This window comes from Alligator mississippiensis, chromosome 4 (assembly GCF_030867095.1).
Source record: "Alligator mississippiensis isolate rAllMis1 chromosome 4, rAllMis1, whole genome shotgun sequence".
Classification (NCBI taxonomy): domain Eukaryota; kingdom Metazoa; phylum Chordata; order Crocodylia; family Alligatoridae; genus Alligator; species Alligator mississippiensis.
The window spans coordinates 117,960,324-117,977,506 of NC_081827.1; the positions used below are offsets into that span (position 1 = coordinate 117,960,324).

General features: G+C 42.4%; 1 protein-coding gene across 2 annotated transcripts in view; it reads left to right on the forward strand.

Annotated features, from left to right (window-relative positions):
- The window catches only part of CACNA1C (calcium voltage-gated channel subunit alpha1 C), a 774,332-nt gene that overhangs the window by 721,244 nt on the left and 35,905 nt on the right, over window positions 1–17,183 (forward strand). For both annotated transcript variants that reach the window (XM_059726516.1, XM_059726515.1), the window contains 2 exons: window positions 10,035–10,067; window positions 13,258–13,386. In XM_059726516.1, the coding sequence (XP_059582499.1) occupies window positions 10,035–10,067; window positions 13,258–13,386 (162 nt within the window). The remainder of the gene's footprint in view (window positions 1–10,034; window positions 10,068–13,257; window positions 13,387–17,183) is intronic.

The following is a 17,183-nucleotide window of genomic DNA, read 5'->3' on the forward strand; positions in this document are numbered from 1 at the left end:
ACACATGAAACTGCTGAAATCATGAGATTCCCCCACCTCCCCCCAGCCACAAACTTTAGTGTCAGTAACATGCAGATGGTAGCCAGCTGCAGTTGCTTCCTTAAGCTGTGTTCCTTCTGCTCTCGAGTGTCCCAATGTCTGTAAGCAGTTAGACATAGTAAAAGAGCTGAGGTTCAAACAGTCCACCCAGGAAGGTCAGAAGTAATAATTAGGTAAAGAAAAGGCATGCTTCAAGGAGCTTATTGACATTCTGACCTCCCCTTCAGTGGAAATCATCTGATCAGCAGCTGACAAGAGAAGGCTAAACTAGGAGATGAAAATCAACTGGATATTACTACTGGACTCTGAAGGAGATTAGGAACACTGCCTTCTGTCTGTCATTACTCAGGATCTTTCCTGTCAGAGGAGAACCTTGCTGTCATTATCCTTGCTTTTGTCACTTTGAGGATAGGCTACTGGATGTCAATCCACGTGGGACAGAAAGTAAACGTCCTGAGGATTAGTACTTGAACAATAGCATGCCCTTTAATTAATAAAGACCACTATAAACACATCAGCTCAATACTGGATTCCTTTTCAGTTCTGGACCAAGTCCAAGGTCATAATCCTACTATGCAAGAGCTTTCATGAGTTCAGGCAGACTATTAGAGACCATCTCCCTCTGTAATCCACCAAAACTGCTGTCTTTTCACAGCAACACAGCAGATCAGAAAGCCAAGATGATTAGTTAATGTAAGTGTGGAAGACAGGATTTTTTGGTTGATGGACCCCTGGCTGTGAAACTGCTGATAGGGAGGGTTCCAATCTAAATATTAACCCAACTTTTTCCACATCCCATCATTTGTCCCTATCCCAAAAGGATGATCAAACTCAAGAAGTAACTGGAGCAAGGGGGAGGAAAAAGAGAGATGAAAGAGTACTTTGCACTGTAATGATAAATATGTAGCTGTGTTCTGCACCTGCAAGCTATACTGAATGGTGCTTTAGTAATGAAGCATAGAAAGGTCCATTTGACTTGGCTAGGAACAATCCTGAGTTAACTGTTAGAACAGCAGTCAAGGAGTGGGCCTACTGTTTTGAAAAAATTCTGGGAATCAGGTGGTCTAAGCTGTTAACTAAGTTCTGCCATTGATTTTCAGTGTGTTCTTGGTCAGGTCTGTATCTCAGTTTCCTCATCTGTGAAATATGGTTGACATAAATCACAGTGAATTTAGTAACCCTATGCTCCACTCCTTTCAGAAAAGGTATACGAAGTGTACCATGATCCTCTTCACCTCTATCTGTACTTTCAGTGAAAGTTTCCATGCCTCTTATTTTTTTCAGTTTCATTTTATCTTTTCTCAGATACCACAAAAACATCCATAGCAATCAATAATATGCTCACAGGCAAATTTACAGCTGCCTTGCTGAGACAGACCTGCGGTAGCAGCTATGGGGATTGATATATTGCTTCTCTCATGGGAATTAAATCTAACTACAGTTTACATCTTGCTTCTCCGGAACCCACAAGCTTGATTATCATAAAATATGAACTCTTCATTTACCCAGGGTTAATGAAAAGAATTATTAAGACATCCTGAAAATTAAGAGTAATTTGCATAAGCAAATTCTCCCAATTGTTATGCTTTTCTTCTGAAACTCATGTTAAAAATGTAGCTTACAGCTGTCTGAAAAGTGAGTCTTTCGTTAACTGTCTGATAATTGTCATTAAGGAATCATTTGCATTACCAGATTAAAGGGATTGATTTCCTTATATTTACCTAAAGAACCTGAAAACATAATATTATTGTATATGGCAGTATCATGAATATATATGGTAAACTAATTAAACTATTAAGATTGGAGAGATTTGCCCATGCAAAAGAAACTAACTAGCAAATCACAGATTCACAGAAGTTTAGGGCTGGAAGGGACCTCACGAGATCATTGGGTCCAGCCCCTCTGCTCTCAACTCCCAGAATTTAAAAAATCCTAAATTCCTAGGAAATGAAGATTAAATCAAGTTGTCTCTACCTTACTCATTATATGTTACTTAACTTTATTTATCATTTTAAAAATAGGACTTTATTGCAAATGGGTATAAGCAAATTTGCCCCTTCAGATCTAAAGTTATAGAGAACCCATATAGAGGGGCAGGACTGTACACACAGTGCAGTGGGAACAAGGGTGTTGTTTGGGGGCCTATGGCTCACACTAGCGTGCCCAATACAGCATGCAGCCACTGAGTACTGAGAGGTTGGACAGCCCTGATCCATATCAGTAAGCGATAACAAACATGTAATGGCAAACTTCATTACAACCACTATATCCCCTTTCTTAACCTTCCATAGCACAACAGATAAAACTCAGACAACATACTGGAAAAGATTAAAAGTAAATAGGTTTTCCTGCACAGCAATCAGGAGTTTAATGTATGTTACTTTCCACTGCAGCCATTTAAGATCTAATGCTCTTGCCACTGAAGTCACTGACAAATTTACCACTTACTTCACAAGAAAAGACAGAATTATGCCCTTAGATTTATTATCTGTATGAAACAGATGTGTCCCCACGTTTTAACAACTACCAAAAGCAAACTAAGTATCTGTGTTTTATGGATATAGTGAAACCTAGTGCAGAAAGTGTAGGAACTAAAGTGAAAAATTAAAGATGTGAGAATTTGGGGTTTTTTATTTACTGGAAAAGCTGTGATTTTTTTTTTTTTTTATAAATTTTAGAATGACCTAAAAGAAAATTGCAAAGTTTCTTGCAAAGCAAGACTTCCACAAACAGTTACTTTAGATCAGTCAAAACATTTTGTTTCAATACAATTGAAATATTCCAGTCCAGTATCAGTTTTTAATATTCTACCATATAACATTTTTTTAAATCAAATAAAAGTCAGTTAAAATGGAAAATTGAAAAGTTCTGTTCTAAAAAGGACAGAGTGGGATCTTTCAATCTTATCAAAGTGCCCCTTTTAAATTTGCCCTGTGGTTTCACTGCAGGGTTGCATGAATTGAGTTTATGCCATCCACAGTCCAGTGGTACTCTCTCAGAAAGAAACACCAGAGGGCTTTCTGCCTGGAGTCAGGAGAAATATACAAACATCAGTGGCAGATGGATTATATCCAGGGGGCTTGTGATTAAAACTCCACAGGGAAATGGTAGACAGTTTACTCTCAGGGATTTTGTGACAAATGCTAGGGTAATGGCAAACTAGTTACTCTCAGGGCTCAGAATAATCCTGACTGCCTAGAAGGATTTGTTCCAGAAGAACTTGTGCTGTCCAGACTGTTTTACCACGTCTTTTCAGCTTGATGACACTACAAATGCAACTGAAAATCTAGTGGCTGTACTCTTTTCTTCAGAAGACTGATAATCTGGCTCCATTCCTCTTTGAGTATGTGCTCCTATAAACCTCATCTGAGATGCAAGACAGAGAATCTTTTAAATAGCTATGGCTTGTGGGCTGCACTTGTACAGTGCAGGTCCTCATGCCAAGGTTATAAAAAATGGAGCAGCTACAACTGTCCGTCAGTTCCTTTTCACCACCCATGACAGTGAAGTAGTATTGTTTGCCCACTACCTCTTAATAGGCTCTGCTCTTAGCATATTAATTAACATTAATTTTAAAATATTGCCTTTGTGTGGCACTCATCACGCTAATGTCTCCCTCAGTCCATGCCAAAATGACTGATTCAACAAAGCCCTCAGACTTCAAACCATTTCTGTCCTCTAATGATTTACTCCCTCTAACAGATGGCCACAGCCTCTGTCCTCTACATCTTCATGAGAACTGTGTGTGAGACCACTGTTCCATTTCTCAGTTGTTTTGAGCAAGAACAAGGAGGTCCTGGGATGTCCCAATGAAGCTATTCTATACCTCTTTGAAAAATCTGTGAAGGGAACTTGGGACAGAGGATACATAGAGGATTAGCTTCCAAAACATATTGTCAGCCAGTATTTCTGCCAACTCACATACAACTCTCAAGGTCGGCATGGGCAAAAGACCCTCAGCACAGTGAAACAAGGATCTATCAGCAGAAAACACCCTGGTATCAACCACTACTTCAGCACCAAAGACCTGTACTACCTTCTCACTGAGGTAACGTGTCTTAAGTAAGAGATAGGTATGACTTTCAAAAGAAGAGACCCAAACCCTTGGTCAGCTGGGAACAAAACATTACCCTCATTCATTTAACAGGGACAGGAGATGCCAGCTCAAACACCAGCTCATCACCAAGGAAGCACTAGCTATATTCAGTATTTATGCCCCAAAATACTAGTAACTAGCAATGCAGGAACTGATATTAATGTCACCAACACCACTGGTACTATTACCAACTTCAGTGCAGTCTGCCATTCCTGTCTGATTTTACATGGGGAAATACAACTATGCTCCCACCACTCCTGTCTACACTCACCTCTAGCGTGTATGTGTGAGTTCTCAGTATCTAGATCACTCCAGAGGTCAGCACTGCTTCTCAATGATATCTACTCTTCATCACCATGACCTGGGCATACATTATTTCCTCCATTCACTTTGGAATATTTCTCCTTCAAATCATGCAATTTGGAAGAATATTTCTCATTACCGATTTGAGACTTTCATTTTAGAGCTCCAGCTCATCCATCTCCAAAATAGAATCATAGATCTCAGTGTCCTTCTGTATCTATGGCCAGACCCCATCTGGAGACTGGAAAGAAAAAGAGCCATCGGCAGGTATAGAACAAACACTAGAACCCCCCAGATACCTTTCTCCCCCAGTCTCTTTAGATATGTCTTCAACTCTGGTACCAGCCCTTGATGATTTCAAAGCATTTCAGGAGCTACTCACCTGTATTGCTGAAATATTTTTTTCTGAAGAAGATGATGAAGATGAAGAAAAAGCTGGCAAGCTTTCTAATTATTATTCATTCATCTGCTTTCAATAGCATGAACCACGCGGCAGACACCAACTATGCTATTGCCTATGGCTAATGTGGCAAAAAAGAATGGTAGCTGTCCCAAATAGGTTTTGAATAGTTTTACACACACAATAACTGAATCCTTAAGTGGTCTCTGCAGCCTCTGACAAACAAAGCAGACCAAGTGCTTCCCTAAAGAAAACAACTGAGAAAAAATTAGTCCTATTAGAGAATCAGCATCTTTATGGTGACAGGTTTCAGCAAAACTTCAGCAAGATTCCTGACCTAAGTTAAAAATCAAAATTGTGGAGGGCCAGCTAGTAACTAAAACAGCGCTTTAAGCAGTTACTGGATTGTTTGGATGTAGCAGGTAGCTCCATGGCCACTGCTGTGACCATGCACACACACAACTTGTGACTACAAGCTTCTATTATTCCCAGAGCAATGCAAAATACACTGAGAACTTAGGTGCACTGAATTGTTCAGCACTTATATGAACCAGGGACTACAATTGATTCTTTGAGGATTTCAAGACCACAGTCCTTTTCTTGAGCATCTTGGTCTCAAACCACAGCTCTCCTAAGTATCAGGGGTAACTAAGGAAAGGACACCTAGGCCGTGTCCAGATGAGTGCAGCCGTGTGATATGTGGCACTGCAGACATGTCTGCACCACCGCATCCCGCACATTCAACTGTTCTCTGCACTGCAAGGTAGCAGTGTGCCAGGGGGGTTCAACCCCAGGATCAAAATAACTCATGCCAAAAAAAAAAGCAGGGTGGCACATGTGGGGACAGTGTCCACCGCCCAAAACTGGAGCCTGGCCAGCTGGAGCCACACTCCAGTTGCCAGCCAGGCACCAAGCAGCATGATTGCCACTGCTACAGCTCCAGAAGGCCCCTACGGCTCCAGGTAAGGCTGCTGGAGTCTCCCCTACCCCTCCCAGGGTTACCTGCTGCGTGCCAGAGGGTACATGGGAGAGGCGTTCCCCGGGGACGACTAGCAACAGTACAAGGTGTGCTGCTGCTAGTTGTCCCCGGGGAACCAAATGTCCATGCTCGTGTGGACTCACCCCCCACACAACACACACCATCTGGAAACTGAGATTCTTTTGGAGGTTTTATCAAAGAATCAAGAATCTAAGAAGCAGACTTCATCCAAGAATTGAGATCTGCACTTGAAACACCATCATTAAATCCTTCTTTTTGTTTCTTCCATCGTGTTTGGCTTACCATAACAATATATATCAAACAAATAGATGACAAAAAATAGATAACAAACTATAGGTAACAAAAAATAGATAACATAACAATTGGCAGTCATCACTCATGGCTTTATCCCATCCAGCCTTTCCCCATCCTTCTTCAAGATTGCCTCAGAAAAGGCAATTCCAAAAGAAAAAAGGTGTTCTACATCGCATCCCAGACTGAAGAAACTTGAGCAAATTTAAACCTAAGATCAGCCTGGTAACGCTTGCTTTCATTGTTGCATCCCTTCAGACTTCAAGGTTGATTCATGTCCCTTGACCTACAAGATAAACTCTTTTACATTGCATCCAGTCAGCCGGGTGAAAGTATTTGGGCTTCACAGCAGTGCCAATCACTGCTAGTACAGTGTGCTTTCATTTGGTTTCTTCATAACACCAAGAACCTTCACAAAATGCTTACTGTAATAGCAGCACAGGGTACTGAGAGGACTAGGCATTCATATTTATTCAAATGCAGACTGTTGGCTAATTAAAGGCAGGAAGCTACTACAGCCTTGAGCGATGTTTGTTACCTACTCAGACAGGTAGGGCTCATGGTGAATTACAGGAAATCAGAGAGACCTGCCAAATGATTTCTTGCATTGGAAAGCTTCTCTAACTTTATCCTAGCTGCAGAGTTGGTTCAATAAAAGATATCACCCACAGAAATCCTTGCTTCTTGCAAGTGAGAAATTGTTTCTCACTTCATGACAGATGATAGAATTTATATAAGAATGCTAATTGACTCCTACAAAAATGCCTTTCTCTTCAGATAATAATCATCAGTATCAAATCAAATGCCACAACCTAGGTAAGAAAGTAGCTCAGACTTTGAGGCTTACACATGCTTGATGCCAGTAGCTAGACTTCACCTATATCTATTACATAGCAAGTTTTATGTTTAGTTCGTTTAGTTTGATGTTTAGCTAAGTCTGATCTGGCACACACAAATAAATATGTGTATATTTTGCACGCTTGGTTCCTGCTCTCTACTACAGCACTTGGCTTAGGGCACAGTCTCTGAACTGAACTCTTAAGATGCCACTGCTATCCACATCCTATTTGGTTGTGTGTACTCTGCAGCTTAGCTTGTTTTGCCTCATATCCAAGCTATGAAATGAAGAGAATGGTTTGGAGAAGACAAAGTTCCTTTGCAGGTTAGCTTATATGTGGATGAAGAGGAGGCAACAGATAACAGAAAGCAAAGCTCAGGTCTTACTCTGATAAATAGTTGTCCAAAAATTCCTTTAAGGATCTGATTCAAACAAGGATTTCCTTGTGTACATAGTCCCTGAGCTTTTCATAAGTGCAACCTTGTCCACTTAAGTTGGATTTATGCACAGCTATTTAAGCTTTATTTTCAAGTACCTACCTTCATTGCTTCAAATGCCTGCAACCCTGGGTGACTTCAGTGTTCCTCCAGTGTGGGCTGCTAAATGCCCAATGCCTTTCCCACTTCCACCCCACAACCAATGACACAGCATCAAACCTAGAGGAAAGGTTCAGCAAGGAACTATCTCTATGGTATAGTTAGCCCGTTTCACCTTTAAAATTTCCAGCCTTCTTTTCTCAGATGTCCAGTTCACTGAGTATTGCTTGCACTGCTGGAAAAACAGTGGGAGCTGGATGTGCTGGCAAAAATTCAAGGCTTTAAGAAATATTTTCAGCAATAAATGTGTAAAGAAAAACCTCAGAACTCTTAGTACACTGTCCCCTATCATACATTCAGATGCTTGCACCCATACAAGAGTATGGTGCTCATGATCTTGAGAGTAAAACTGCAAGGACTAGAGGCTACTGTGAACATTGTCTATTGGTACTTCCCTCATTGATTTTAAGACTTTTTTTGTACAAAATGTCAATATTTAAATCTTACTTGGCCCTTTCTTAAAATGTAGGCTACTTGATCAATGGAGTGAGAAAGGAATCACTCAAGATGTACTTATCATCTTCAGCTGTACCAAATAGAGTCAAAGCCTTTAGTTCATAGTTCTTTCACAAGTGACCAATTGCTTGGTATGAAGATTCACGTACCAGCTATTTCAGTGCATTCATAGCTGCTTAAATATCTTTTCATAAAGAAGTGTTTTCACTGTTGCATTATCATTATCCTCACTTTCCTGCTATATATTGATGATACCAAAGCAACAAGTAAGGTACACTGTCTTTTCAGTACTTACAAGGTTTCTTGAGACAACTGATCACAGAAAAACACCTTTCTAATGTCATCACCCTAAAATTATTAATAACCCTGAGAAACCTCAGAAGCAGGGAATACCCTGGATTCCTATTGATTTCATTGGTACCCACTGGAATGCAGCACCTTGTAGGATTGGGACACAGGATCACTTCTTGTGATTACAAACAACAGGAACAGTTCTGTAAAACTGATAGAAAGTAAAAAAAAAAAAAAAGGTAGGGAAAGGAGGGATTTGCCCAGCAACACTAATCCAAAACCTGGATTGGTCTGTGAGACAAGCCTGATATACGCACATTTCCATTCTTCAACATACAGGCCAACCTTTCCTTGAACGTTATTTGAAAAGAAAACACAAGAGCAAACATCTGAAAGAGGAGGGTGAAAGTAAGGAAACTCTACTATATAAAGACTATTAGTGAAGCTAAAAGAGCACCAAGGAGTTACATGTCACTTTAGTTTTTAATTTTCCCCATCTGCATGTGTCACTGGATGTTCTAAGCATCCAAACTATAATCTCCATTTAAACAAAATCAAAATACAAAGCTAATTTGGTTAGTACAATGTTCCCTGGAGATTTCCATTGGCAGGAGCCCAGGAGCACGTTGCTAGGGTCTCAAGTGGCATGTTGGCTGAGTGCAGAAGCAGCTGAAGAAGCAGTGCATCAGTTTCACCCTTGCTAATCTGGCCACAGAAAATTGCTCTAAAGAACATTCCATCAATGGGCATATGATATGGGCTGCTCCCCAAAGATTATGCTGATCTGAGGAACTCTAAATACAGTTGCATTCATTTATTTTTCAATTATGCTGTACTCAGCCTAAAGCACTAGCTGCCATGGTTGCTTTTCAGAACTGATCTCAGCACTGGAAGTGGCTGCAGAGGTTAGTAAAAAAATAAGATCATGAATAAGTCCTCAATCTGGTTAGGTTTCTCTGGGGATGGCTGGAACTCAGCTGCTGCCAAACACTGTTGGCACTTCCCTGCAGTTCCTTTGTGGGGTGGATGAAGACAGATCCTCAGGCAAGCCAATTTATGGCTTTACCATCCCCCTTTCTACAGATGGCAATGGCTATTGTAGGGTTGCCAAGAGAGTGATTACACTAGCTCATCTTATTGTTTTAGTAGAACAATATAATCACCGAGAACTATATGCTAGGACATGGGAATGTATAAACAGAAAATGTTGTGATAGCATTGGGATGCTGTGGGTTAAATGGACCTACCAGTCAGAGACTGATGCTTTGGAAGATGACTGCTCCCTGTGCAGAAATTACCAGGATTTCAGTATGAAACTTGAATTAGTTGCTGGATTAGAGATGTTCTTCTGAATCCTAGTTTGATCTTTAGGTTAGAGGTAAATGAAACAGATTAGCAGCATCCAGTCATCTACGCCCTAGCTCCTAAGCCACCTAGGATTTCAAAAGATACTGGGCCAAATTCAGATCTGATGTAAGTGGCTGCAGCTCTCATTGATTTCAGTGGGAGTTGCACTTGTTGGGGTTTTTTCTTTTGCTAGGGCTGAATTTGATCCATTGTATCCTAGGGAACCAGCTCTTTTTACTTTTGCATTCCTTTCATATACGCACCCTTTTTTGCCCTCTTCTGCCATTTTGTTGCTCCTGTGTTAGCCAAGACCCAGTCTACTGGGCCTCTTCTTTGGAGACTTATTACAGCTTATTTCTGTCTGCCTTTCTTTAAAGCCAGCTGAACATACCCAATGCTCTTCCTCTATGGTAAGACCAAAAATACAGACCACCCTCCCAGCTTCTGTGACACTCTTCCTAACACACTCCTTTATTCTCTTCCCCCGATCACGGGTTTTCTCTCCAAGCCCAGCCTAGTTATCTCTGCATGAAGCTGCTGTGTTGTGTATTCGTGTGAGTCTGGTGTTCACCCGAGCTGTGAATATGCTGCACATGTGTATTTCTTGTGCATCCTGAGCTTTCCTTTGGTCAAGTGAACTGTCGTCCTGCCTTCTAATGAATAACCAAGAGAGAACTAGAACTGGTAAGATTTCTTGTTAGCAACAATTTGTCAGAATCAATTCAATATTAGATTGGTTTGCAATGTGACCTCAAATCCAAAGTTTACAGCAAAGGGCTCGGGCTCAGAATCTCTGCCTACCTGATATTGTGTAGTGTTAAAGTTTAGATTCATACTTCTTAGAGAAATATAAGCCATGCAAAACTGTACATCCTTTGAGGGTTGTATTTTAGAACAATGTAACAGGAAGACCATAAGAAACCCATTCTCTGAGTGCAGTCACACCAAACTTCTGTTCTGGGCAATGATAATGCTCAGCAGAAAGTTGGTCATAAGGAACGGCGTAGCAAGCAAAGGCTAGTTTGTTCTCACACTATTCAAACAATTATCCCCACCTTGCAAAACATCTATATGCTCCCTCATACCTGTACACAAAATGAGCCAAAGTCATCTAAAGGCTGTCTCAATTTACACCAACAATGAATTGGACCATTATGGTCACTTACATAAGTCTGTATCTACACTAAGATGTTTTTTGCTAAAATTCACTGCTGTTACTCCTACTTGGTCTCAGCAAGGCTAGAGGACATGGTGCATAAAATGGCAGTGGCCTTCTAGAGCCTTGTCCATGCTAGTACTCCAAGCTGGTCCAGTGATGGCAACAGGTAGAAATCTAAGCAAAAATTCCCTAGTGTGGGCAAGCCATAATGAATACCACTGTCCACATACTATAGCATGTTGATTTTAACTCTTTTATGGTTATACTTGAATTTAATTTAGGTAACTGAAGACAAGAAAGTCAGACATTTTTCCTACCCTGGGAAAGGTGCATAGGCCTTGTAGTTTCCCTCTTGAATTGTAATCCTGGGCATAGACAGGCAAGTGCCATAGCTGCTGCATTCTTGCAAGGCCATATTTTCCTCTCATTTGTCCTAGAGCAATGCCTACACTTGTGTGCATGGGCCCTGGTATAAGTCAGCACCCACAGAAACTGTTGTCTGTGGCAGGGGAGGAGAGGTGGGCAAGCAGACTTTAGGATTAGGGGAGCACTCGTTCAAGTTATTCCTAGAAATGACCTATCCTTCAATCTGTTCTTCTCCATCCCCTATCACTGTGCTCAGGTAGCAAGAACTCCACAGCCTTACCTTGCATTCTGTGTGTAGCCAACAAACTGAGAGCCCCACCTCAACCTTGGCCAAGGGCTCTGTGGTCCATAAGATCCTACATTACAGATTAGAAAAAGACACTCAATATCTTTTAAGAGCTTCTTAGGTACTTTTAGCGCACTCCAGCATATTAGTTACCTCACCCTGTTTCTATGAGATTGTAGCTTGTGGGGTCTATGCTAATACCAAAGAGCCATACCTCATTGTAATGTGATGCTGGAGTGGAGAGCCACCTGCAAAGTGGATAAAATCCTTTCAAAAGCAAAAATTGTAGGAGATGGGCTGAAAATAGGAACAAATCAACCATGCATAGGAGCTTCCTGGTCTTTGCATCTTGACATATAATCTCAGAAATATTCAGGGCATTTGTGCATCTTGGATTTCATAAGAAATGGAAACACAGGCAGATGCTACTTATTTTGAGCTATAACAGGAAATCCCAAAAGGTCTGTTCTCTCTTGGTCTGTACAGTGGTGAGTAGTCAAGATCGGGGTGATCTGCACTGTTTCTTAGTCCTGAAAGTTGCTCTCTTGATGTTTAGCATTAAACTCTTGTTTTTGCAGTGGGGTCAGAGAAAGTGATGTCTATGCACTTTTCGGCTTCAGAGGCAGAGTGAGTAGGAGGAGAACAGCACTATCTCTCCATATGACACAGGGTTATGTTCCTGCAGCTCTTCCAGTAGGAGCTAGTAGATGAAGCCCATTTTAGACTGAGTAGGGGGAAATGATTGGGAACTCTGTAACTTTGGTTGTTCTGCCCCATTCCTCCAATCAGAGCGATTGTCTTTGACCTAGGCAGTAGGGTTCTTCACACAAGCAAAGGGAAGCCAGCTGACCCCTTTCTGTTCAGAAAGCTGTTGTCTTAGCATGTGTGAAGCGTGAAGAATGTCCAAGCTGGTTGCAGTCCCTGGGGAAAATGTTTAGGAACAAGGCAGAAGCTGTGAGAAAAGCAGAGGCCAAGAGAAAGACTATTTAAAAATACTGCATACATGTGCAGTAGCAGTCAAGCCAAAAAAAAAATATTGAGCAGGGTACATACAGGCTGTGGGAAATACGAAAGGGTCATGAGAAATACAAAGGGCCCAGAGCACAGCACAGAATACACGGCTCGGAGCATAGAAAACACAGCCATGCCACTGCAAGGATGGCAGTGTATCTCCTGGTTCAGAGGTGCAGGAAATGCCTAAGAACTTGGGTTGCTGGCAGCACATGCCGTGCTCCTGAGGGACCTCCACAGTCAGAAGCAAACTTGGGACCTTCTGCATTTCACCAGGCAGAGCAGGCTATGTGTGCCGTGGACACTTTGTGCTAAATGCACCAGAGCTTCTGGCTGACCTATGTTGCACAGGAGCTTGAGAGACAAGTCCATAAGGAAATAGTCTCCCCCACTGCCTATTATAATTTCTTGACCCAGGTTGTAACAGAAGGGAATGAGGGTCTCCTGAAGGAAGACACACTCAAGTAAACAATTCACACCACTACCACAGAAGGCCTAATCATGAGTGCAGATATCCTCAGTAAGAAACCTTAAAAAAAACAGGTTGATAAGTAACACAGAGATCCAGAGACCCTTTAAGATGGCACCACAGCCTTGGGAGAGAAGGGAGGCAAGACCTGCATCAATTCCCAACTTCTGGGGTTAGCACAGTACCAGAGAGCTTTAAAAGGAAGGGGAACAGTGCAGTGAACTCTTCCTGTGTAGTGTTTTCTGTGACCCAGGGTCTTTGTTCCTCATCTACTGTTATAACTACTGCCTCTGTGCCAATGGGTTCCAGAATGCAGAGGAAAACTCTCGCATCTCAATCACCTTTTTCCGACTCTTCCGCGTGATGCGTCTTGTGAAGCTCCTGAGCCGAGGGGAGGGCATCCGGACGCTGCTTTGGACCTTCATCAAGTCCTTCCAGGTATTCCTTCACTTTTTTTGAAGCTTCTGTGCCTCAACAGAGAAGTATTTTTAATTTTTATTTGCCTTTCAAAGATGAGTTTTCACCCTGGCAGGCTTGGGCATTAGCACCTGGGGGGATTTGCTGCAGTGCAAAGGGCCAGCATGTCACCTAAGTGGAATTTACATACTGACCTGAACAGTAGGGAACTTCACCTTCACAATGTAAGTCACTACCTGAGGCCCTTCTACACATGTGTGGCAATTCCTAGGACACTGTGGTCTCTGCCTCAGGCCAAAGTAGGAGGCAGATGAGACCTAAAGCCAAGACCCTGATCACCTCATGATCTCTTAAGATCTTCAGCATTTATTAAAGGAATAATATGTCCCTTGCACTGACCAAATCCAGATCAGGTAATTACAGTCTTCCCATCCCTCCCATAACATCCTTACCACCATTTATATTGTATTCTGTTGCTTCAGATGAGGTTCATTTACTGTAAATGTTACATAAAGTTTCTAGTGGACTGAAATTGTGCATAGCCCTTGTGCAGCCTCCCTTAATAGGGATGAATTTTACCTTTTCGGCTCTAAGCTATTGGGTAGTATATCTGTGCTCTGCTATTTCACCCTATTGGCAGCTGCATTTCAATAGGTGGTAAAGGGGTCAGGTATTTGTAAAGTATACCGAGATTCTTCAGAGTGAAAGGTGGAATGATAAGTATAAGATGTTGTAGTTATTAACCTACTGTACCATAGCAGGAAGTGCAGGAAATGCCTCCACCTAAGTCATACCTACAGTTTTAGCTGCTGGTGTCCATAAACAAGGTGAGGAGAGGGGGACTTGAGGGGTAAGGATGACTGGCCCTCCAATAACTGAATTAAAGGATAAATCCACCTTCTGGAAATGATATTGTCAAACCAGAGAATAGCCAAGTTGAGAAAAATCCTTTTTGCTAATGAGGTGCGGCATATATTTGCATTTCACAATGCAATGACTTGGCCTTACTGGGTAAGTCCAGACAAGCATGCACATGCAGTTTGCAGCATTGCAGACCCATCTGCAGCACATGCAGGTGTTCACCATGCTGCTAATTTGCAGTGTGGTGAGATTTTTTTGATACCAGGAAATCCCAATGTCAAAAAAACCCATGGCAGAAAAAAGCGGGGTGGCACTTCTGTTGCCACTTCCACCACCCGGAACTGGAGCCTGGATGGACAGAGCCACACGCTGGTTGCTGGCCAGGCTCTGCACACCCAGGTTGCTGCCCCCGGAGGCCCCCAGAACCCCAGGCAAAGCTGCTGGACCCAGCTCAGGTGCTGGCCCCAGCCTCCCCTACATTACTTGGGGCTGCATGCCGCATGCCAGGGTACATGTGCACAGGCATTCACCAGGGACAAGTAGCAGTGGCACAACTATGTGCTGCTGCTATTTGTCTGCAGGGAAATGCATGTCATCTGGATGCGCCCACTGGGTCTCCACGATCTGGTTGTTAACTGGTGCAGCTCCTGAAGCAATATCTGGGGTAAATGTAAGAGTGCCACTACGGCGAAGTAGCTGCTAAAAATAACCGTGAGTTGTGCGTGTGGCATAGTATGGGCTGTTACTGTGCTGTGGTTTAGTACTTCCAAAAGGAAGTACTAAATCACAGTGCGGTAACAACATCACCATAGCAACACGATCGATGTGCCCTGTGTGTACAAGTCAGTGTAATTCATATACCAAGCAATTCAAGGGACATTGCAAGATAAAACCAATTCTCTCACACATGGACTCCAATTCTGTTCCCATTTAAGTTAATGACAAACTTTCTACTGACTGAAGTGAGAGTGGAAGCAGGGTTCTGCTTTTAGCTTAAGCTCTACCATGTATAGTATTCCTTAGGCCCAATTTTAACCCTGGCCATAACTGCTCTTGACTTCAGTGGGAGTAGCACCTTACTGAATCTGGTCCCTTCATGGCATAGCTCTTAAGTTCTGTAAAATTAGCACTGTCAAATGGATGTAAAGGACTTTTATTTTGACCACTCACTGATTACAAGATAGGCAGAAATTTTGCTGCCACTTGCATACATTTTCTGAACGGTTCATACTCAGTCTGTAACATACACCACCACTTTGCATCACTGAATAATGATCCGATGGGAACTGCCCCAGTGAGAACTATTTTGTCAGCATGAGTAAGACGGAGATTCATTGACATAGCCCAACCATCACTAACCCAGGAAAAGCTATTATTCTTTCAAATTCTGCCTGCTCTTCCCCCAGCTGCTGAGCTGAGCTTATTTCAATTCTGAGCTCAGGTCCCCTCTCCCCAGGTAGAAAAATAAGAAGGATGGGAAAGGAAGTGCTTGGTATTGCCTTCCAGTGGGCTTGTCTATACAAGATGCTAAATGCGCAGTAGACTAATTCTATTGTGCATTAGCACATCACAGCAAAAGCCGTGCTAATGCACAGTAGAATTAGTCTACTGCACATTAGCATCACTAAAACGGCGTGCACTGGTGCTACTGCACAGTAGTGCTGGTTACTGCACCTTGAGTTAGTACCTGTTATTACCTATTATGGAAAACTCTCCACACAAAAAAACACTTCAAGCACTAAGAGCGAGGGCATTTTCCCTTGTACATTTTTAGCTCTTTACATGCAATATTCTCTCCTCTGAGCCCCTGTCCCTGGTCCACCTCTAGAGCTCTGGGATGGGTTTCAATAATTGCTAAAAATAGCCACTGCTAGAAGCTCCTTATTTAGCCAGCTGTACTGTTTTTGTTTTTGACTTCTTTGGCACCATGCCTTATTCTGCATCCCAAAATGTTTGCAGGAAGTGTCTTGGATCCTACAGGACAGCCTAATAATTAATTGAATTGTCCTGCAGTGCTTGTGATTGGTGCTCTGTCCAGAGTGGGATACTAATCAGAGTGGTTTTGTGTTGTGGAAACCAGTCACCGGTTTCTGGATGATAAGATACCTGTAGAGACCAGCATGGAAAGTGGAGGAAGAAGAAAGAGGAGTGTGAAAATAAAGACAAGGGTGTGGGAACAAAGAGAAAAAAGTTTTGAAATCGAGGGACAAAGCTCAAGAGGGACAAAGCTGGAAGGTCAAACCAGGGGAAGTGGGGAGTTGGGGTCATCACGAGGAACGAGGAACAAAGGCAAAAAGTGAAAGAGTGAGAGAAAGAGTAGGTACAAAAGTGAGGTAGAGAGGGTATATAAGGGGATGAGTGGGACAAGGGCCGGCAGCCTTCTCTGGCCTGTTCTAAAGATGTGAGAGAGCTCCTAGGGACTTGGACCTCTGGATCCCTGTTTGGACACTATTGCTGGGCCAGGTCTGGCATTGCATCGTCCCTAAAGCCATAACCATGTTTTGACCCACGGGAGCGCTCTCAGAATGTACAAATGCAAATTGTAACATAGCTTATTACCACCAAAGTCACTAGAATTGCTGCCATTGACTCAGCCATTTGGTTTAGAGCAGTCATTTTCAACCTGTGGTCCAGGGACCCCTGGGGATTTGCAGACTATATCCAAGGGGTCCATGAAAAATTACTATAATCAATCAAAAGTATGTGAATACCCACACTTACAATTCAAAGGGCTCCTCACCTCCATTCAAAATTTTTTAGGGGTCTGAAAATGAAAAAAAATTTAAAAATCCCTGGTGTAGAACACAGAGGGCTCCCCCTATCCCCACCCACCCCCCCCCCCCCCATAAGCATCCAGAGGGATTGTTTAGTGGCAAACATGAACGTTTTCGTTTTTGGTTTTAAAATCAATTCCTGTCTTAACATTTTAGTACGCTACAGGCCACATTTGGCAGCCC